Source organism: Rattus norvegicus, chromosome 10 (assembly GCF_036323735.1).
Source record: "Rattus norvegicus strain BN/NHsdMcwi chromosome 10, GRCr8, whole genome shotgun sequence".
Lineage (NCBI taxonomy): Eukaryota > Metazoa > Chordata > Mammalia > Rodentia > Muridae > Rattus > Rattus norvegicus.
Window position 1 is genome coordinate 100,270,256 of NC_086028.1, and position 23,626 is coordinate 100,293,881.

General features: G+C 49.6%; 1 protein-coding gene and 1 non-coding gene across 2 annotated transcripts in view; one reads left to right on the forward strand and one right to left on the reverse strand.

Moving 5' to 3' along the window:
• Positions 1-22,172, forward strand: part of Dnai2 (dynein, axonemal, intermediate chain 2) — a 33,406-nt gene extending 11,234 nt beyond the window's left edge. Inside the window, exons 6-13 of the mRNA NM_001007726.1 lie at positions 1,018-1,131; positions 6,946-7,085; positions 8,237-8,359; positions 13,469-13,692; positions 15,391-15,526; positions 16,432-16,578; positions 18,475-18,702; positions 21,358-22,172. Of these exons, the coding sequence (NP_001007727.1) occupies positions 1,018-1,131; positions 6,946-7,085; positions 8,237-8,359; positions 13,469-13,692; positions 15,391-15,526; positions 16,432-16,578; positions 18,475-18,702; positions 21,358-21,495 (1,250 nt within the window). The 3' untranslated portion in view covers positions 21,496-22,172. The remainder of the gene's footprint in view (positions 1-1,017; positions 1,132-6,945; positions 7,086-8,236; positions 8,360-13,468; positions 13,693-15,390; positions 15,527-16,431; positions 16,579-18,474; positions 18,703-21,357) is intronic.
• Positions 1,559-1,688, reverse strand: LOC120095402 (small nucleolar RNA SNORA67). Its single transcript, XR_005490876.1, has one exon. It is a non-coding gene; the product is annotated as a small nucleolar RNA SNORA67 (small nucleolar RNA).
• Positions 22,173-23,626: the final 1,454 nt, after the last annotated feature.

Consider the following 23,626-nt stretch of genomic DNA (forward strand, 5'->3'; position numbering starts at 1 on the left):
AGTAATGGTAGCGATTCTCAATGTAGAAACACCACTCACAACTCCTTCCTACAGCTCATCAAATTCTGACAGAAGGCCACCTCCACACAGGGTGGCTCCACTTTCAGCCATGGTCCACAGACCTGGCACTTCTACCTGGGTAGAGAAATCAAGAGAGAGATTTTAAAAAAAAAAAAGATATTACTGCTTGTGGGGAGGGCATGCGTGTCATGGTGCACATGTGGCGGTCAGGTGACGACTTTGTGGGGTCATTTTTCTTCTTCCACCTTTATCTGGTCTCTGAGGACTGAACTCAGGTCACACCAAGCTTGGGCCGTCTGGGCTCTCTGCTGGAGAAATCTCAGTATCCTGGAAGCTCAGCATGTTGTTGACTAAATTGAACAGAGACGTGGCGGGTCACTGGATACAGCTAAACAAGAATACAGGGTTATCACATACACATAAACAAGCAGGCAAGGTTATTATATACGCCTGAATCATGGGGGCCGGTTTAGCTAATCTTGTGATCTCTGCAGGGGAACGGTCTTCAGACCACAAGTGTCTGGTGGGACGAACGCTGTCTCTGCGCACGCTGTCAACACTCCCTCTCAGTCCACTGAGGAAGGCTTTGCCATGTCTCTCTGAGCCTCACCCCAAAACTTCAGCAGGGGATGTGGGGGGTGGGGTGGCGGTGAGGCTTTGCCGGTCCTCCGGGGCTCTGAGACTCCAGGGCCCTTGGCAAGGCTGCGCCTATGTCAACAGCACACAAGTACACATCCACGCAGGACTCCACCACTCTCTACACCTTAGGATCAAAATTTCATTTCACACCAAACCTGGGGAACGGACTAGAGCTGGAATTCAATATGCGAACACGTTTACCCAATCCCGATCTCCCTCAGCACCCCCCCCCCCCAATTAATCCGCTAGCCAAGATTCAGGCAAAAGAGACCCGAGGGAGGGAGGGGAAGGACGCCTCTGCTGTTTTTCTCATCCTTTGCTTGAAGGGCTTGAACTGATTGGCCCTCTTCATTCTAGAAAACCCCAACCGACCTGAGATTGCCCTGAAGCCATCGTCTCCTCTCATCACCCTGGAGTACAACCCTAAGGATTCCCACGTTCTCCTAGGGGGCTGCTACAATGGGCAGATAGGTAAGGAGAACCGCGCCCCCTGCCGGCAGCCAGGGCACTGCGAACCCACACAGGTCCGTCAGGGCTGGGCCTGGACTTAGCAGGCAGACAGACCGTTTAGGAAGCTGACCACTGAAGTCACCTAGGAGTCAGGATTATGCTGAGGGTTTGGGCTGGCCTCCTGTCATAACCATTGAGGTAAGTCTAACAATAGCAGGAAATAAGGTTTTACAAACAAGGCAGGCCGGGGAGACGGTTCGGTGGGAAAGGGTGCCTGCCACCAAGCCCGATGACCTGAGTTGACCCGTGGGACTCACACAGTGGACAGAGAGAACAGTCGTCCTCTGACCTTCACACGTGTGCCATGGCGTGCGTGCAGCCGCACACGTATACACGCGCGGTAATGAAATAAAATGTAGGGTTTTTTTTTTCTTTCTTTCTTTTTCATGTATGTGGGCAGCCAAAGGAAAGAAGTATTCCTTGTTCCCAGACCTTGGGCATGCCTGGCTTTCTTCCAAGTTTCTACATTCCTGAAAAGGGCACACAGTCAGCCCTTTGGAGAGGGAATCACCTTGGACTTTTTTCTTTTTTTAAATAGCGATAGTTCAAATAAAGTCAGGCACCAGGGTCGTCAGTAGATGAATGGGGGCTGTTGGGGAGTCCCGCCTTGGAAGAGGTGTCTGAAAAAAGTGTATGAGAGGATTGTGGGTGATGCTGAGTTTGTGCACACTGTTGGGAAGTGTCACCTCCTGTGTGCCCATTGTTGTTGTGACACTATGTCCGAGAGGAGAGACTTAAGGAAGGGTTAGTTTGCTTCCCCGTTGTTCCTGAGGGGACAGGCCATCATGGTGGAGAAAGCATGGCAGCTGGAGCGGGTTAGCCCCTGGGGGAGCTGGGGAAGCTAGCAAAAGGGGCTTCTCAAGTCAGGCCCACCAGGAAGCAGTGTACAGGCAGGAAGTAAGGCTGACACCAGAAACACACTTCCTCCAACTAGGTCCCACGTAGGTGGGGATGTTTGTTTGTTTGTTTGTTTGTTTGTTTGTTTATACTACATTTATTGGGAGAGAGACAGAGACACAGTGAAATGCTATTTCCAAGGTCCCAATAATAACCTAAGGTAAAATCTGGGACATTTATTGGGCTTCCTTACAAAGAAGGGCTTCAGGGTTTGGGTGTTCCTTCCCGAAGCAGACTATCCCAGGGAGGGGCAGCTAGAGAACTCAGGGGAGGGTCTCCTGGATCTCCCTCTACCATTTAAGTTAACAGGTCTGGCTGGGATAATCCTTTTGTAAGGGTCGAATTTCCCAACAGTGGCTAAGAGGACACAATGGGCTGCTGGGTTATACACAGTGGGCAGGATGTGAGGGTGGGGACCACTGGTGTGTGATGATGAATTCCCCGGGTCAGAGGACAACACGGGGATCAGCTCTCAAGTTTAACCGCGTATTCTGGGGATCGAACTCGGGTCGTCAGGCTTGGTGGCAGGGGAAACTAATGAATGAATCCAGTCCCCTCACTTGGTAAGGCTCTCTTGGCATATTCCCCCTCACCCTCGCCCACGTCTTCTCTTTCTCCTCTCCCTTCATGTTCTTTTTGACACAGTCTCACGTAGCCCAAGCTGGACTTGAACTTACAGCCCTCCTGCCTCCGCTTCCCAGGTGCCGGGATTAAAGGCGTGTGCCGCCACCACGCCAGGCTTCTACTTCTGAATCTGCTTTGGCTGATTCTGAGGTTCTAGTGACTTTTCCATTAGGTCACCCGGCTCCCTGACACGTCACTCGGCACTCGTGATTCTCCGATGCTTTTCCCCAGAGAGCTCTTGCTTGTCGTCTCCTAGTCAAGCAAGAGGAGGTCAATTTCTATCCTAAAAATCAACCTCTGGCTTTATTACATTCCTCGGTGTCTTCTTTTAATCGTTCACTCATTTTTTTTCTTACTTCAATTTTTATTCCATTTTCTTCTGTCTCAGGTGTGTGTGTGTGTGTGTGTGTGGTGTTGCCCAGGCTGCTGATTCTGCTGCTTCCACCTCCCACATGATGGGTTTGCTTTCTACATCCAGTGTTATTTTTTGTTTGTTTGGTCTCACTGTGTATCTCTTGCGGAGCTGCTGAGCTGTGTAAGCCAGGCTGGCCTTAAACTCACAAAGATCTGGCTGCTCCTGACTCCTGGGTGCTGTGATTAAAGGCATGTGCCACCATTCCTGCCTGTTTTGATGATGATGATGATGGTGGTGGTGGTGGTAGTGGTGGTTTTATTTTAGCATTTTATTTTGTGAACCAAGGTCTCCATATGCAGTACATACAGGACTTGAACTCACCGTGTAGCCTAGGCTGATCTCAAACTTGCACTAATCCTCCTGCCTCAGCTTCTGAGCCACTGTGCTTAGCTTTGCTTTGGGTTTAATTGCTCTTGTTTTTCTGATTTACTTTTTTTATTGGATTTTTTTAAAAGATTTATTTATTTCATGTATGTGAGTACTCTGTAGCTGTCCTCAGACACACCAGAAGAGGGCATCAGATCTCATTACAGTTGGTTGTGAGCCACCATGTGGTTGCTGGGATCTGAACTCAGGACCTCTGGAAGAGCAGTTAACACTCCCTACTACTGAGCCATCTCTCCAGCCCTGGTTTTTTATTTACATTTCAATGTTATCCCTTTTGTTTTCCTGTCCGTAAATCTGATTTACTTTTATCTTTTTTTTTTTCTTCTCCGGAGCTGGGGACCGAACCCAGGGCCTTGCGCTTACTAGGCAAGCGCTCTACCACTGAGCTAAATCCCCAACCCGATTTACTTTTAGCTTAACTTTTGTTCATTTGATTACGTGTGTGGATATGTGCACCTGGATGCAGTGCCCTTGATGGCCAGAAGAGGGCATCAGAGTCACAAACAGTTTGTGAGCCTCCCAATCTTAAGTGCTGGGGAACCAAACTCAGGTCTTCCGCAAGAGCAGTATACACTAATAATCACGATGCTATCTCTCCAGCCTTCTAATATATTTTTGTTTTAAAGATGTGATTTTACTTTATAGCCCAGGCTGGCCTTAAACTCTTGATTCCCTAAGGAAAAGGCCCCAGACTCACTCTCTCTCTCTCTCTCTCTCAGACCCGATACCTCCCCAGGGGAACAGCCAAGATGTGTCACAGCTATGAGCCCCATACATTTCCCTGCCATATTATCGCTTGTCTGAGCCATAAAGACCACAGCGGAACTTACGCCATGACTTATTCAGCAGCCCTCCTCATTCATTATTCATGATCCCTGTTGGTGGCTTTTCAAACTGGCTCAGAACAGCTCAGCTCTGAGGCCCTGCTACCCCGGGACATTTGTGGTCACGGGACCCACCCTGGAGCGCTGCTCTGCAGAGAAATTACTCAGAGAAACACATTTGTGGACCTGGCCTGGCCAGGGGTTAAAGTCTCAGACTTAGGTCAAAACTTAGGAGCAAGTAAGTATGCTGGTCGGTTTGTAAATCGTCTTTCCTGGAATGGCTCCGAGGAAGCATGTGGGCCCTTGATGGCCCTCAAGATGAGGTTAAAAGCCAGATACCTCAGGGGAGGAAACAGGCAGGCTTCACCCCTTTGTTGGCAAAGCACAAAAATGGGGTCACAGGAGAGACTTGAATGTGCTTGTGAGTTTTCTTTTTCTAAAAAAGATTTATTTATTGTATATGATTACACTGTAGCACATCGGAAGAAGGCATCAGAGCCCCCTTACAGATGGTTGTGAGCCACCATGTGGTTGCTGGGAATTGAACTCAGGACCTCTGGAAGAGCAGTCAGTGCTCTTAACCGCTGAGCCATCTCTCCAGCCCGTTTTTCTTTTCAAAAATTTATTTTAGCTATGTGTGCATGTGTAACAGCATGTGCCATGTGAGAGTGTGTGTGTGAGTGTGTGTGTGTGTGAGAATGTGTGTGAGCATGTTAGTGTGTGAGAGTGTGTGTGTGTGAGAGAGTGTGTGTGTATGTGTGAGTGCGTGTGTAAGGAAACCAGAAAATGGCATCAGATCCCTTGTAGCTGGATACAGGCCTTGTGAGCTGTCCACTCTGGATACTAGGAACCAAACTCCAGCACTCTGCTGGCGCGGCAAACACTCTTAACCACTGAACCCCTCCAGCCCCCTCTCTATTTTATCATTTAAAATGTCACACATGTGTTTGTCTGTGTGTGGGTGTCCTCTGCGGCTGGAGTTACAGGGAGCCCCGAGCCACCCAGGGTGGGTGCTGGGTACAGAACTCTAGCCCTCTGTAAGGGCAGCAAGGGTCCTGAACCTGCACCATCTCTCCCGACATCTATTTTTATTTTTAATTCACATTTTAAGAATGTACCGTGTGGGAGGAGGGTGCATGTACCTCACGGAGCAGGTAGAGGTCAGAGGACAACTTGAAGGAGGAGTTGGCTCTTTATTACCACGTGGATCTCGGGGGTTAAACTCAGATTGCTGGACTGTGAGAGGCACCTTTACCTGACAAGCCGTCTCCCCTGCCCTCTTTATTATTATTATTATTATTATTATTATTATTATTATTGCTATTCAACTTTTAGGTTTACTTACCTTATTTTGTGCGTGAGTGTTTCGCCTGCATGCATATGTGTAGCATACTGTGTATGTGTGGCTGTCGGAAAAGGCATGGGGTCCGTTGGAACTGAATTTACAGACGGTTGTGAACTACCAGGAGGGTTTCAGGAATCGAACCCAGGTCATCCGGCTGGATGACAAGAAGCTTAACCCTCTGAGTCGCTTCTCCAGCTGCCCCTCCATGAGTTGTTTGCAACAGCATTGTTCATACAGCAGGGAGATCTGCCTGCCCATAGCCTTACCTTGGGGGCCTGTGCCTGTGTTCCCCCTGCCTTGGATCTTGCCTCACCCCTTTGCCTGGCTATCTCTGCTTCAACCTTAGCTCCAAGCCTCTCTTCCCTCAGACCTTCCCTGACCAGAGCAGCCTCTCCACTTCCTGCCCACACTCCTACCTCTCCTTGTACCAAGCCTGGTTCCATTAGCTTCACCAGGGTGAACATGGCTGGGCACCGTGGAATAAACAGAGCCTGCAGTCTAGGAGTCTCTGGTGTAGATTGTGTGGGGCTGGTATAGATTTTATATAGGGTGGTTTGATTGTAGCCCCAATTCTAAAACTCCAGACAATTTCTCCTTCACAGACACACAAACAACCATCCCCGAGACACAGCTCTTACTTCAAAGGGTAATGAGAGATAGTTAATTCTAGGGTCAAATATGGATGTCCGTGATCTGGAAGCATGGGCGATTTAACCCAGACACTAAGTCCCAACCTGAAAACAGTTTCATGAACTTTAGAGCAATGTAACAGGAAACCACTATCCAAGGGCCTTTCAGGTAGCACGGTGGAGCCATAAATGACACCACAAGTCTATAAGCCCAGCACTTTGGAGGTGGAGGCCGGAGAGTCAGTAGTTCAAGGCCGTCCTTGGTTATATAGGAAGTTTGAGCTTAGCCTGGGTTACATGTCTCAAGACTAAAACAAAACAAATGAATGTCCACCCACCTCCCATGGCCAAATATCAGTAAAAACAGCAGTCAGATGGGTTAGAACACTCAGGAACAGATCTCAGGTCTCACACATTATCTGATGACCCTCCCTCTTATTTTGTCTTATTTTTATATATTTTGAGACGGGGTGGGGGGGTGGGGGAGTGGGTCTCACTATGTAGCCCAGGCTGGCCTGGAACTCGCTATGTAGCCCAGGCTAGCCTCCAACTAAGAGTCTCAACCCTTCCCAGTCACAGCAAAGCTGCACTGCAGGTTTGGTGGTTTGCGTTTCTGGGAACTTGAGTTCACAGCCTCCTTTTCTCCTCCGTCAGCCTGCTGGGATACCCGGAAGGGCAGCCTGGTGGCAGAGCTGTCCACCATTGAGTTCAGCCACCGAGACCCAGTGTACGGCACCATCTGGTTGCAGTCAAAGACAGGCACCGAGTGCTTCTCAGCGTCCACGGATGGGCAGGTACCACCCGGCCGGACCCTGGAGAGGAGAGGAGGGCCCATCCAGAGACCTTTGCCTTACATCTGCTTTCCAGTACTTACTTTACTGCCCAGTGTTGGAGCCTAGGGCTTCATCCTACCACTGAGCTGCACCTTAGCCCTCTCTCTCTTTTAAAAAAGAAAAGTAGAAGAAGGAAGGAAGGAAAAAGAAAGAAAAGATAATAAAAGGCAACTTATTCTGGGGCAGTGGCGTGTGCCATGGTACCAATGTGGGTACCGGGGATCAGACTGAGGTCTTCAGGCTTGGTAGCGAGCGCCTTTACCTTCTGACACATCCTACTGCCCTAGACTCTTCCCCCATTTTAACCCTGAGTAGTAAGTCACTCCAAAGATTCAAAGGCAGTCTCTGAAAGGCCTTCTCTGTCCACAACCTCCTAGCCCCCCTCCGGGGCACCGGTTTTCTGTGTCTGCCCTGAGAGATGCGCTCTGCATGTTCGAGCAAATGGCCACCCCCCCTCCCTCTCTCTCTCTCTCTCCCTCCCTCCCTCCCTCCCTCCCTCCCCCTCCCTCCCTCCCTCTCTCTCTCTCTCTCTCTCTCTCTCTCTCTCTCTCTCTCTCCCCCTCCCTCTCTCCCTCCCTCCCCCAACCCACTTGTCTTGCACCCACTGGGTTACCCAGCAGCCTGGTGACTCTGCCTGTTGACTGCTTGGTGTAGGTCTGTCATGCTTTACTTCAGAAGGGCTTAGATTTCGTTTGCATCAGAAAAGGAAGAAGAGCAAGACGTGCATCTGATGGTGGGAACACTAGCTCAACGAATATGGGTTTCTTTATTTATCTATCTGTTTATTATTTATTTATTTTTAAAGATAGGATCTCATGTAGTCCAGGTTGACCTCAAACTCCTAAACTTTCTGCCCCCACCTCCCGAGTGCTCGGGTTTCAAACACACGTTAGTTAGCATGTCTGGGTCCTGGGGTGTAGTTTCCGTCTCGCTGGTTATTGCTACATAGCGGGAGTGTGCCTGCCCCTGAATTGTATACACTTTGCCTTTGTAAGCCTCAAAATATGTTTGTTCTCATCGGTCCCATACCCTTTGAACCCCTGGCTGTTTTTGGGGTGGGGTTGGGAGCAATAGTCAGGGTCTTCAAGGTCTCAATCGCCCTTCCCTGCCAGGTCATGTGGTGGGACATCCGCAAGATCAGCGAGCCCACCGAAGTTGTCATTATGGACATCACCAGAAAGGAGCAGCTGGAGAACGCCCTGGGCGCCATCTCCTTGGAGTTCGAGTCTACCTTGGTGGGTGTTTTTTGTCCTCCATTCCTCAACTTCGCTTGCTGGGGCTACCCAAAGGCCTGGGCTGGTGCAGAAGCAGGGAGGCGGTCCCTTCCTTCCCCAGGAAGCCTTTACTCCTTGTGAAGGCTTTACCGAGACCTCCCAACAGGGGACAGCAGAACACCTCCAGGAAAGGATGCCGTTGACACCCGCTTGAGGCCGGCCCTTCTGAGCAGGGGGCGAGCTTTAAAACCAGAGACGCCCAGTTTTAGGGGAAGATCTCTGTCCAGAACCAATATCCTCACTGCTTTGGCTTCATTTGAGGCCCTAGGCTAGTCGAATTCCTTCCTCTGGGGGAGAAAGGGGTGTTGAGGAAGGAAGGAAGAACAGAGGAGCCTGGTGGAAAACCAGAGTACAGAAACGATTAGGACAAGTCTCAACAGACGAATGATAAGGAATGCCAGTGCATGCCTGTGATCACAGCACCTTTGAGCTGGAGGCAGGAAGATCTGGAGTTCAAAGTCACACACAACAAGCCTGAGGTCAGGGTTTTGATTGTTTGTTTTTAAGTCAAAATAAACAACAAAAGAGAAAACAAGAAGCCAGAGAGAGCATTTGCATTTACTACACAAAATCGACCTAAGCTTAATTCTTGGATTCTGCTATGGAAGGAAACTGACTCCCGGAAATTGTCCTCTGACCTCTCCTTATATATAGCATGCTATGGTATTCACACATGCGCGCACACACACACCACAACAACATCGTTGAAAAAATTTAAAACCCCAAATTGAAGCCAGAAGAAGAATCATTGAAAATTCAAAACCAGCTAAGATCACAGAGAATTCCAGGCCAGCCAGGAGTGCATAGCAAGACCATGTCTCAAACATACAAAACCAAAATCCTATAAAAATAAAAAATAAAAATAAAAAAAAATCTTGGAGTTTAGCAGAGCAGCCTTGGGAGTGGGTCAGAGGCAGAAAATGGACACTGTACCCAAATCAAGGCAAGGAAACCCCTTTCCAAATGGGTCGTGGTTTAGGCTGGTTCCTCCTCTAAGTAGCTGAGGCTCAAGCTTGTTGGCCTCACTCCTACATTCTTGGAGATGTCTGTCACTTGCTTAACTGTCACATCATTGGTAGGACCTGAGGAGGCTCTGCCCTCACACCTGCCCCAGGCAGCATCCTCAGCCGAAGGCCAGAGCTCAAACAACAGAATGAAAAGCTGGAAGGCAAGCCACTCACCCTGCCATCCCAGCGTAGGAGGAGTCCCTGAACTCAGGGCCTAACTGGGAGGGTTCAAGAAGATAATAGTGCTCCGATGCTGCAATTTCTAGGCCAGGTGCTAAATGTAATGTCCCCTCTTCTCCATGATAGTTCTCGCGTATACAGCCTTTGCCAGACATCCGCAGCCACCGTGTTCCTGTGAGGCTGGGATTTTATCCCTGCTTCCCCACAAACAAGAGGGGTCTTGGTGACAGTAAACTAGGTGCCCTGGCCCACAGTAAAGCTGGGACTTGAGCCCCAAGCTCTGATTCTGCCTCTACCCCATATGAGGTCTGAGGCAAGCAGGCTGGGTGACTCGCCCTGACCACTTATAGGTACACCATGACCAGCTTAATGACTTGCTTCTCAGCCCCACTCCCTAATTGTACCCATCTTTAGTAGCTCAGTTCTTATTTTCTCTCTCTCTCTCTCTCTCTCTCTCTCTCTCTCTCTCTCTCTCTCTCTCTCTCTCTCTCTCTGTTTCTCTCTTGTTACTGAGTACTGAACCTGGGGCCAACCTTTCAACACCAAGACATACCTCTAATCTATGCACGTTTGAAAGCTCATAAAATTATCACCTATTCCATTAACCATTACTATTCATTGATTTTAAGGATTTGTTTATCTGTGTATGAGAGAGTATCTGCCTGCATCTGTGTGTGCCACATGCAATTCTGGTGCCTGAAGAGGTCAGGAGAGAGAACCCAGGAACTAGAGTTACAGATGTGTGTGAGCCACCACGTGAGTGTCAGGGGTCAAACCTGGCTCCTTGGCCAGAGCAGCAAATGTTCTTAACTGCTGAGTCATCTCTGTAGCCCTGCTTAACTGATTGTCTGTCTGTCTGTCTGTCTGAGAGAGAGAGACAGGATTTCTCTGTGTGACCCTGGCTATCCCAGAGCTCACTCTATAGACCAGGCTGGCCTCAAACTCCCAGAGATCCTCCTGCCTCTGCCTCCCAAGTGCTGGGACTAAAGGTGTGCGCCACCACCACCCAGCTTCTGTCTTAACATTTTATTTTGGATGAGTCCCTTGAATTTACTATTTTACCAAAAACAACCTTGAACTTTAAAAAAAAGATATTGCATTTTAAATATTTAATTCTTGCTATATGTGATCGGGGCCATGCTTGTCAAAGGACAACCTGTGGGAGTCAGTTCTCTCCTTCTACTGTGCGAGTCTCAGGGATTGAACTCAGGTCGTCAAGCTTGACAGTTAGGGTCTTTACCCACTGAGTCATCTCACAGACCCATAACCTTGAACTTCTGATCCTCCTGCCCCCACCACTCTTTTTCCTGCCGGGTCACAGGTGTGTGCCACCAAGTCTGTCTTGACCACTTCGAAGGGCCAGTTCTGCAGTGCCTCGCCCACTCACACTGTAGCATAACCATCCCCACCATCCGGTTCTGGAATTCCCCATCTTTCAAAGCTCTTTATTAAGACTTGACATTTTATTTACCTTCCAGACAGAACAGAAAGAGCCTGGGTGGGGAGGAGCCTGCCTCCCATGTTACTGATGGATATAATTTTACTTCCTCATAGCTGTGTGGGTTCTGCTGACTCATACTTTGACGTGGTTCTTCCTCAAAGGAATTTGGTCATTCTTATAATTTTCAGGAAAGCTTGGTCTTGGTGGTTTATGCCTTAACCCCAGCACTTCAGGCAGAGGCAGGCCTGTGCGTTCAAGGCTAGCCTGATCTACAGAGCAAGTTCCAGGACAGTCAAGGCTACAGAGTAAGACCCCGTGTCAAAAAGCAAACAAACAAAAAACAAAAACAAACAAACAAACAAACAAAACCCACCAAGGCCCGTTGCCTAGACCTCATTGTAACTTGAGTTTTCAAATGTTCAAAATGAAGCATATGCTTTCCTCCTCTTAAACTAGTTCTCCTGCTACAACAAATATAAAACAAAATTGAAACATTGTACCCATGAGAAAGACAAGTCCCTGTTTCTTTGTGGAGATCTCAGCAGTTCTCATCGTTCTCTCTTCCTTTATGGCCTCCTCTAGGAACTTCTGAGGAGAAGGGTCATAGAGCAATTGTCTTCCTTCCTTCCTCCCTTCCCCTCTCCTTTTTCTTCATTTCTTTTGTCCTCAAACTTGTTAAGTATTTAAAGGTAACCTTGAACTTCTGATCCTTCCTCCCCCTCCTGAAGAATTTCGGTAATGCACCACCATGCCTGTTTATGTAGGGTTTGAACCCCGATTTTCATGTCTGTTAGACAAGCACTCTATCATTCTACATCTGAGCTGTAGTTCTAGCCCTTATTTTGCTTTTACTCTTTTTTTAATTTATCTTTGTGTGTGTGTGAGTGCACATGTGTGAGTGTATGCGTACATATGTACGTGTGTAAGTATGCATGGTGTGTGTTTGTGTATGTGTGTTTGTGTATGTATGTGTGGAGGTCTCAGAACTCAAGCTTGCAGGAGCTGGCTCTCTCCTTCCTCATGGGCTCAGGGTACCAAGCTCAGGTTGTCAGTTTTGGTAGCAAATGCTGTTGAGCCAGGTAATTTCCAGGCTAGGCGGTAGGAGGCACAATTGTAGTCCCCAGACCTGGGGGAGACAACTTACATCACTGACCACCAGATGGCTTCCTGAGTGCTGGCTGGCCCACCTGTCCTAAATTCACAGTGACAGCCTGGGCGGCTTTCACTCACATGCAGTCTCTCCATACTCAGGAACATACTGTGTCCACTCTGGGCCGCTTTTATTTCATGTATAAACAAATATCCAAAATCCTTACCAGGACGCTTACCGGGGCTAGCTCTGTGTTAAAAGTGCCTGCTATCCTTTAACTCCAGGGTTGTGAGGGAAATGGAGACAGGAGGAGGATTAGGGTTTGCTGTTGCCTGCCTATCAGAAAAACAGGAATCCAAGTTCAGTGAGAGACCCTGCTTCAAAGGAGTGAGGTAGAGTGATAGCAGGAGACACCCAAAGTTTTTTCTGGCTTCTGCACACACACACACACACACACACACACACACACACACACACACTGTACATACAAATTGCACACACACACTACATACACATACACTGCATACACATAACACACTGTACACATGGACACACAAAGCACACACACATACATGGATACAAACATACATTGTACATATAAACTGCATAGACACACATGCACACAAAATAACCATACACATAAACTGCATGCACAGGCATGTATACACACACATACATTGTATAGATACATATTGACACAGACATACACTGTACACATAAATTGCATGCACAGGCATGTACACACACATTGTACACACACATGGACACAAACATATACTGTACACATAAACTGCATATATACACACACATGGACACATACAAACACACACTATACACACAAATTGCATACACATACTACATACACATAGTTATACCCACACAAATACAAACTGTACACATAAACTGCATGTATACACATGTACACACACACTACATATACACATAGATACAAACATACATTGTACATGTAAGCTACACACAGCACACACACACATACACATACACAGCATACACACACATGGACACAAACACATACCATACGCATAAACTTCACACACACATATACACATCCTGTACACATAAACTGCACACACACACACACACTGCATTGTAATATACATACAGAAATGCCTGTAGCAGGGTCTCCTGATGACCCTCCAGGCCCAGGAGAGCCAAGGAGACCCTTATTAAGTGTGCTGGCCTCAAGAAGTTTCCCAGTGAGACCGTGGAGTGGGACAGGACTCAGCCTGAACACAGCTGAAGCAGAGGTTCCCAGGCAGCCTGCTGGTCACGTGGGTCCAGCCTAGTGGTGATAGCTCACGGCCCGTCTTCTTCTGCCTTCCTTTCCACAGCCAACCAAGTTCATGGTGGGCACTGAACAAGGCATTGTCATCTCCTGCAACCGCAAGGCCAAGACGCCAGCGGAGAAGATCGTTTGCACCTTTTCTGGCCACCACGGCCCTATCTATGCCCTCCAGAGAAACCCCTTCTACCCAAAGAACTTTCTGACTGTTGGCGACTGGGCTGCCCGCATCTGGTCTGAGGAGAGTCGGGAGTCATCTATCATGTGGACCCGGTAAGGGGAGGGTGGCAGAAGACCAGAGGGTACACAGGGGCCCACCCCAGAGATTTGGTGTAGCAGGAGCCTAACAAGGCGTGGTAGCTCATACCTGTAATCCCAGCATTCTGGAGGCTGAGACAGGAGGATTGCAGGTTTGAAGCATCCTGAGCTACATGGAAAGACCTTGCCTTGCCGCTGGGCAGAAGTGGTGCATGCTTTTAATCCTAGCAGATTTTTAAGGGGCAGAGGCAGGCAGATCTCAGAGTTCAAGGCCAGCCAGCTCTACAGATGGAGTTCCACGATGACCAGGGCCATACAGAGAAACCTTATCTCAGAAAGGAAGAACAAGGAAAGACCTTGTCTCAGGACACACACACACACACACACACACACACACACACACACACACACACACACACATTCTAGGGCAGCCAGAGCTACACAGTGGGGCCCTCTCTTTAAAAAGTATAAACATGGGGTTGGGGATTTAGCTCAGTGGTAGAGCGTTTGCCTAGCAAGCGCAAGGCCCTGGGTTCGGTCCCCAGCTCTGAAAAAAAGAAAAAAGAAAAAAAAAGTATAAACATAAAATCCCCAGTTTTTTTTCTTTCTATTATGGCCCAGCTGTTCACAAACTTAGTAGCAAAGGAGTCCTGAAATATTAGTCCAGCTTTAGCTGGACTTCTATGGAAGAAAAGGAATAGATTTGGGAGGGGGGGGGAGGGAAAGTGAGAGGGGGAGATGAGGAGATGGGGAGATGGGGAGAGGGAGAGGGAGGAGAGGGGAGGAGAAGGGAGAAGGGAGGAGGGGGAGAGGGGGAGATGGGGAGATGGGGAGAGGGAGAGGGAGGAGAGGGGAGGAGAGGGGAGAGGGGAGGAGAGGGGAGAGGAGGAGACGGGGAGAGGGGAGAGAGGGAGAGGGGAGAGAGGTTTAAAGATACTTCACATACTTTTGACCAACCTTGATGGATGAATCTTCCCCTCCCCCAGACAAGGTTTCTCTTTGTAGCCCTGGCTCTCCTCAAACTCAATCTGTAGACCAGGCTGGCCTCAAACTCTCAGCAATCCGATTGCCGCTGCCTCCCAAGTGCGGGGATTAGAAGCAGGCATGCCCTGTCCGGTGAGCTATGACTTTTTGTTTGAGCTGTAAGGTGCCTCAGAGGTGAAGGCACTTGCTGCCAGGTGAGACAATCTGTGTTTGATCACCAGAACTCTCTTGGGAGAAGGAGAGAACGGACTCCTCCAAGTTGTCCTCTGACCTACACATGTATGCTGTGGCAAGCATGCACACACACACACACACACACACACACACACACACACGTGTTTTAAAAATTATTAAACAAAGTTGTCCACCAAACAAATCTTTGGAAATCCAAATGAAGGCCAGAAAAAAAATATAGCAAACCTCCATCCCAGAAAAAAAAATGAATTTCTGGGCAAGACCTTCCTGGGACCCCACAGTGTATCCCAGTTCCATCAGATCTGACACTGTGGGAAATACCAGCCCATGGGAAGAGCCGCACCCCCAGATCCCTGTTAAGCTCAGCCTGGAAACCATAGGCAAGTGAGGCTAGAAGTCAGACCCCAGAAAGCTTCCTACCCAGAAAGACTGAGACCCCAAACCCCTAGGAAAGCCTCAGTGAGAGGAGCTGTGGGCCCTCAAGCTCCACCCCTCCACCACAGGATCCCTGATTCACCACACTGGCTCCTATAGGTACCACATGGCTTACCTCTCTGATGGAGCCTGGAGTCCCGTGAGACCAGCGGTTTTCTTCACCACCAAGATGGATGGGACCCTGGACATCTGGGACTTGGTGTTCAAGCAGTGTGACCCTGCCCTCAGCCTGAAGGTCACATGGCGCCCCCCCCCCCGCCCCCGACCGCCCTGTACACCCTGGCCCTTGTGATCTAGGGTCCTTCCTGGATGGACCCAGGTGTGTGTGTGTGTGTGTGTGTGTGTGTGTGTGTGTGTGTGTGTGTGAGAGAGAGAGAGAGAGAGAGAGAGAGAGAGAGAGAGAGAGAGAGAGAGTTAATATATGCACCTGAATAGTCTGGGTTTCTGGCCAGCTGTGTTCTTGGGAGCATGGGTTTCTGCAAAAGCGAGGGATCCGGGGACTGGCAGCTGTGACGGTGTGCAAGAATCAATCACCTTAGGGAATGTCAACAGAAGGAAAGAGCTGGAGGTGCCAGGCAGTGGTTAGAATCCTGGCTTAGCTTTCAAGTCTGAGCTCCATACCCGGCACCACAAGAAACAGGTTTATCAGTTGGTAGGACACTTGCCTAGCACGCATGAGGCCCTGGGTCCTATCACCACAATGGTATACAGCAGGCGTGGCACTGCAACAGCAGGATCAGAAGTTCAAGGTCACCCCTGCGTAAGCAGTAAGTTCAAGACCTGGGCTTGAACCTAGGCTACATGAGACCCAGACCCAAAAAACAGCCATGAAACGGGACAGAATTTAAGAGAAGTAAACATTCTCTCCCCCCTCCAACTGTAAATCTCTCAGATCCCTATATTCCGGTTCTCTGCGGCTACCTCATCAGCCGCTATGAGCAAACTGTAGCTGAGAACCGCTGACTGGGGACACGGGTGTGCAGGGAGTCAGAGACCCCTAAGGTGACTCGGCTAGACTAACACAGCGAGTGAACTTCATCCACTGTGGAAGGGTGTGTCACCGGGGTGTTCCAACAGGGCCAAGATTTTTGTGACTTCAATCTTCTTCCCCAATCTACCTGGTTCTGCTGACTCCAACAGGTATGTGACGACCCACTCTTCTGCCTCCGAGTTCAGGACACCGGGTGTCTCATCGCCTGCGGCTCCGAGCTCGGAACAACCACTCTGCTGGAGGTCTCCAGCAGTCTCTCTACTCTGCAGAGGAATGAGAGGAACATAGCTTCTTCCGTGAGTGTCTGGGCAACGCCTACTATGTACACGACCTGACCCGGCCTGTCACACAGAGACCGAGTTAGGGAAAATGGGCTGCCATTACCAGGGAGGGCAGCCTGGTGTCCCCAAGATGTCAGATCTTCCCTTGCTCACTTGCTTGCATCCAGTAGTGCTGGCATGGTCACTCGGCACGCCCAGACTGTAAATCACGCTGGTTTAATGGAATAAAAATTAGTTGGGGTTGGGGATTTAGCTCAGTGGTAGAGCGCTTGCCTAGGAAGCGCAAGGCCCTGGGTTTGGTCCCCAGCTCCGGAAAAAAAAAAAAATTAGTGGGACTTCTTGGCAGCCTCTCAGTTGAAGACTTAGCAGATGTCTACAGAGAAAGCCACTACCCCTCTCCCCAACCTGGAGTACACTCCCCAGCAGTATGGCGGGGGGGGGGGGGAGGCACTGGCATCAAAGTTGCTAGTCCTCAGGGTGGGATAACCTCTCAGCTGTGTCTGAGGCTGGGGCCTCACGACCAAGCTGAAGTCCAGGATCACCACATTGTCTTTTTATTTAATGATTTATTTATTTACAAACATGAGCACACTGTCACTATCTTCACACACACCAGAAGAGGGCATCAGATCCCATTACAGATGGTTGTGAGCCACCATGTGGTTGCTGGGAATTGAACTCCGGGCCTCTGGAAGAGCAATCAGTGCTCCTAATCGCTGAGCCATCTCTCCGGCCCCCTATCACCTTGTCTTAAATCCTAAGGGCATTCCTCACTGTAGCCTGTGTCTGGGGCTCCTGGGAACCGAGTAACTCAGTGGTCCTGCTCCAGGCTGGCCATGATTAATGCAAAGTCAGTGTTGACTTGGATTTCAGATTCGCAGACTTCGCCTCCAGTGTCCTGGGATTGTCGCCAATGTGTCACCACACCCAGTTTATACTTGGGGACCTCTGCTAGGCAGGCACCCCAACAACTGACCGAGATCCCTAACCCTGTGTGCAAGTGTGCATTTGTTCGTTCTGAGGCAGGATCTTACTTTTCAGTCTTGGTTTGTCCGATATAGAACAGACTGGCCTTGAACTCGGGGAGCCACAAGTCTCTGCCCCTTGAGTACTGGACCTAAAGGCCTATGCCACCATATCTGGCTTAGTTTTTGTCCTCCCCCCACCCCTGCCCCCATGCATAACAGTTTATTTCAATTAGGCTCAGTTGCATACAAATACATGAAATCAAATGGTTTTTTTTTAAAGATTTATTTATTTATTATGTATAAGTACACTGTAGCTGTCAGACACACCAGAAGAGGACATCAGATCCTGGATGGTTGTGAGCCACCATGTGGTTGCTGGGAATTGAACTCAGGACCTCTGGAAGAGCAGTCAGCGCTCTTAACTGCTGAGCCATCTCTCCAGCCCCAAATTTTAAAATTTACATCATTGGAGATGAACTTTCAGAGATAAATTTACTTGATAAGGGGTTGGGGATTTAGCTCAGTGGTAGAGCGCTTGCCTAGCAAGCGCAAGGCCCTGGGTTTGGTCCCCAGCTCCGAAAAAAAGAAAAAAAAAGAAAAGAAAAAAATTTACTTGATGAATGTAAACACGTGTGTGTTCACTTCCGTTTCATTTCATAGACAATTGTTCAATACCCAATAAATCTCTCATCTCCGGCGTAGATTTTCCTAGACAGGTATTGCTAAGTAGCCCAGGCTGGCCTCAAACTCACAACAGTTCTCCTACTCAGCCTCCTAAGCACTGGGATCATAAGTGTGCACCACCATTTCTGGTTAAGCCTTCCTCTCTTGATATGACCCCCAGCAGACCTCGCCAGGGACAAATTTCCATAGAAGCCCAGACTATGCTGGGGTTTCTAGCTACACCTCACTTCCCTTCCCACCTTGTCCCTGTCCGCCCCAGATATTTGAACGTGAGACCCGGCGGGAAAAGATCCTAGAGGCCAGACACCGCGAGATGCGGCTGAAGGAGAAAGGCAAGGCAGAGGGCAGAGACGACGACCAGAAGGAGGAGGAGACAGCCCTGGACCTCGATGAGCTAGTCAACAAAGCCGAGGAGGAGTTCTTCGAAGTCATCTTCGCAGAGCTGAAGAGGAAGGAGGCAGAGGCCTTGAAGAAGAAACCGAAACCTGTAAGGACCTCGGCAGGGGCATGGTCAGATTGGGGACTGGGAGGGAGCCATGAGGTCTGAGTTCTGCCCAACTACTGACCTCCTGGGTAACCCTGAGCCAGTAGTTTTCTGGGATGGAACTTGACTGTCCACTGGTAAGAGGAAAGACTCACGCCTATCTCCTGAGGTAATTTGTCTCCCATGAGGCATCAGGGCCGAAGCTCCGCCCCTCCTGGTATGCTCCTCCCCACCATGCTAGGCTCATCTTGAATATGCATGGAGTCCCTGGAGTCAGGGCTCTGAGGTTACAGTGTGAGTGAGAGCCTTGAGGCCCATGGGAGGAAAGGATGGAGCCCAACCAGGTATCAGGAATGTGGCCTCTGCCCCTGGCCCCAGCTCACACACAAGCATTTTCTACCTGTGTTACCTGGCCTCTCGCTCTCCTTCTCAGTCCCTCAGCTGCCATCTGGAAAGTGAAGCACGCACTGTAAAGAAGGTGCCTGGTGGGTTGGGGATTTAGCTCAGTGGTAGAGCGCTTGCCTAGGAAGCGCAAGGCCCTGGGTTCGGTCCCCAGCTCCGGAAAAAAAAAAAAAAGGAAAAAAAAAAAAAAAAAGAAGAAGGTGCCTGGTTACCTTCTGTGTGTGGACAGAGAGAAAGAGTATCTTCTCCATCTGCAACATTGTTCTTAAGTGCCTAGCTAGGCCCACAAAGGCCAGATGTCAGGAAACCGATGAAGCCAGGCTATAGAGCAAGACTGATTGTGTCAGAGGTCCAAGGCCAAAATGAACGTGTAGGGGCCCTTGTTTTAAAAGCATTTAGAGATGCTGGAGAGACGGCTCAGAGGTTAAGAGCACTGGCTCTTCTTCCAGTGGTTCCAAGTTCAATTCCTAGCAACCACATGGTGGCTCACAACCATCTGTAGTGAGACCTGGTGCCCTCTTCTGGCCTGTTGCCATACATGCAGAGTTAAACAAAAAAAAAAATTTTTTTTTAAAAAGCATTTAGGGGAGGGGCTGGAGAGATAGTTCAGTGGTTAAGAACACTGATTGCTCTTCTAGAGGACCCCAGACAACTTCTATAACTCCACTCAAGGTCCAGGGGATCCAACACTATCTTCAGGCCTCTGTGAGCACCAGACATGCGTGTGGTATTCTGACATGCGTGCAGGCAAAATGCACATACATATTTAAATCAAACAAATAACAGTGCCAGCAAAATGGCTTAATACAGGGACCCATGTGGTGCAGGAAGGAGAGAATCAACTCCCACAAGTCATGTTCTGACCACCACTCAATGCTGTGACACACACACACACACACACACACACACACACTGAATAAAACATTAGAACTATTTAGAGGGGTCTGGGATAATATAATTCAGTCGGTGGGCTGCTTACCTACCATTCATAAAGCCTGGGTTTCATGTTCAATATCAAACCATAAACCAGGCGGGCTCATGCACACTTGTCACGGCAACATACCTAGATCCAGGCAGAAGGGGTGACGTATACATGAGGAGCTGTCAGATCCCCTAGAGGTGGAGTTAGTGGTGTTTATGAGGCCTCTAACACGGGTGGTAGGAACTGAATACACTTTCTACACAAGAAGAGTGAGCCGATTTAACGGCCATCTCTCCAGTCCCTCCCCACCCCCTTCTGCCTAGAGATCCTTACTCTGTGTCCCTTCTGTTGCTTGAGGACAGGGAGTGATCTTGTGATGTAATTTGTATTTGGGGAGCACTTGACAGAGCTATTTTTTTTTTGCGAAGGAGGAAGGGTAACCCCCATTCATAGCACAGGCTGGACCTAGAGTTCTGACGTCCAGCCTGGATCCCCAGTCCCTTCCTGTCTGTCTGTCCTTCACTCCCAGCTCACCTATCTTTCAGAAGGCAAGGATTAAAGCGCCTTGCAGTTGATAGGCACGCTTGGCGTCCTCCGCCCGGAAGTCCTTCCCTTTCAAAGTCTTACCGGTCCACATGAAGCAGAACTGCAGAGACTGTTCAAGTTCACAGACTCAGCCCTTCTCCTGCCCACCTCACACCTCCTCCTCTCTTAGTCTTTGCAGTTAGCCTGAAATTCTGGGGGGAGGAGAAGGGGGGGAGGGTCAGAGAGCATCACTCCAAAGCCAGAAAGAGTAATCCATGCTATAGTAACCTGAGCACCATGTAGTGCCCAGGCAGGAAAGTCTAGAATTTGAGGCCAGCCTCTTGCTATGTTCCAAGAGTCAGTCTCATAAGAAGGAAAGAAAAGGAGGGGAGATGAGGACAGAGCAAGGAAAGAAGGAAGGAAGGAAGGAAGGAAGGAAGGAAGGAAGGAAGGAAGGTGGAAAGGCCGACCCAATGATGAAGGGGTCTCCCCCCCATCCTTTCGCCCTTCTCTCTAAGCCCCACCCCTCAAGCTGTCATTCAAGTGCCCCAGACAGAGCAGGCTCAAGGCCACCCACTTCAAAAATGGCAGAAGCCTGGCTATTAGATCCCCCAAATTCTTGTTGCCTTCCCCATCCCATGACTCTGGAAACCCAACAGGTCAGGCAGCTTGGAATGAACACTATAGGCTCGAAGCAGCTCCCCGCCATTGGCTTTGGCGAGGGGGTAGGGTCGGGGGGGTGGGGAAGAATACCTCTGGGAAATAGGGAGGGCCTCCCCTCATCAACATTTCTGTTTCTGTCTCAAAAGAAAAAAGCAAGTATAGAGGTGGAAGGCGAAGATGAGCTGGAAGATATTGCTGGAGAGGAGGAAGAATCCGGCATCATAATGGGTGAAGATACAGGTGAAGATGACATGGATGAAAAGAATGAGGGCGGGGCCCCCTAGGGCAGCCTCTGCCCACAACACTGCCCCTTCGCGCTCAAGGCTGGCCTTCCATTTGATGCCGTCTCATCTGAAAAGCGCAAAGTTGAGTTTCCTTCTTCAGTTATCGTTGGTGGGGGACAGATCAGGGACAAGTTACTGGGCCAAGCCCCATGTGCATGCTTCTCTAGTGTGGGAAAGGGTAGGACTTGTCTCTGTGCTAACTCCCCTGGCCTCTGCAACTCTGAGGCTAACTCAGACTCGGGGCACACACACAGCCTCAAGTCAGACATTAGATGGGTCCCTAGATTCTGCTTATCACGGGTTATCCAATTAGTAGTTACCAATGGCTTTCTCCAGAAGCTTCCAGAGCTCATCTGTGAGCTTGCCTTGGTGCCCAGGGGCCTCCGGAGCACCTGCACAGGGGCAAGTTTCTCTCTCTCTCTCTCTCTCTCTCTCTCTCTCTCTCTCTCTCTCTCTCTCTCTCTCTTCCCCTCTCACCTACTTGCAAATCAAAAGAGAACTAACTTTCATCTCCATCTATAATGCCTTCCCAAGCAACCTCCCAGGAGGCATCTTGACACGTGGTCGCACGGTAGGGGCGTTCCCAGGTGTGGAGAGTAGGGTGAACCTGATCCTCCCTGTACACACGTGGTTTTTCTGGCTATGTTTCTCATAACATTAAATCAGTGATAACAGCAGTGGGTACTTGCCTCCCATTGATCTCCTACGGTTTTCCCAAAGTTCCTGGAATGTTTGCACGTGAGCAGTCCTTCTTTTACTGACCAGGGCATGAAGGCTCTAGGAGAGTTACCTGATCACAGCTGGGGAGGCACGGGGCAGGGACAGGTGCTTCAGGCAGTTGACTGTGGGCCACGGACTATCAAGAGTCCTTTTTGGGTAGGCACTTGGGCTGGGCCCCATACATGGCTCCATGCAGTAGTAGTTAGGGTAGAGGGCACCTCAGAGACAACTTTGTACACCTACAAGTTCCGGAGTGTCATGGAGTCTGTGGCTGACAGTCAAGATTTAAAGTGCCCGCTTCAAGAATATTATTGGCCAGGAATGGTGGCATTTCAATCTCACCATGGAGGATACAGAGGCAAGTGGATCTCTGTGAGTTCGAGGCCAGCCTTGTCTACAAAGTAAGTTCTAGGACAGCCAGGCCTACACAGAGGGACCCTGTCTCAAAGGGAGGAAGAAGAAGTAGAGGAGGAAGAGGAGGAGGAGGGGGAGGAGGAGGAAGAGGAGGAGGAAGAGGAAGAGGAGGAAGAAGAGAGGAGGAAGAAGAGGGGGAGGAGGAAGAGGGGGAGGAGGAGGAGGGGGAGGAGGAGGAGGAGAATAACCACAACAAGGGGGCAGAGAGCTAGCTAGCTTAGTCCGTACAGTTCTTGCTGTGCAAGCATGAGGACCTAAGGTTGATTCCCCCAGAGCCCATGCACAAAAAGCCAGACACGACGTCAAGTACTTGTAATCCCAGCACTAGGAAGATGGAGACAGGCAGATCCCCGGGACTCACTGCCTAGCCAGCCTAGATGGGTCAGTGAGCCCCAGGTTCAGTGAGAGACCCTGTTTCAGCATAAGATGGATGTCACCCCAAGGAATGACAATAAAGCTGACCTCTGAGCTCCACACACTAGCGTTCGGACATTTTGTGGAAGGAAAGCACCAGCCATTCCTTTCGCCCAGAGCACTGAGTGGTCATGAGTTGCTGCGTTTGGCTAGACACTTTGATGTTAGCTGTCATGAATCATGTTTATTGAGGGTTAAATCTTAATGGGGATCCAGGAAGGGGACTCACCTTCTCCCATCTGCACATCATCACCAATGTGACAGGGGGAAGTGCCTGGTCTCTGGAGAGTAGATGACAAAGGTGAGAGTTCAGCCCAGGGTGGCTCAGGATCCTGAGGTACACACATCACGCGATCTGCACTCGGAGTTCCTCTAGTCCCAAGCAGGCTCAGCTGGGGCCCTGCTCCCTGCCTGCTGCTGCACCGAGGCAAGAGGCAAAGGGTGCTGGAGGAAGCTGTCCTCACTGTAAGAGGACAGAGGGAGTCCCAGAGACCACCCACGCTGCCCTAAGGGACTCTCCTCTCAAAGGCGCGATTCTCTACGGGATGGATCTCGCCCCATTGGGATATCTAGCATCACCTGG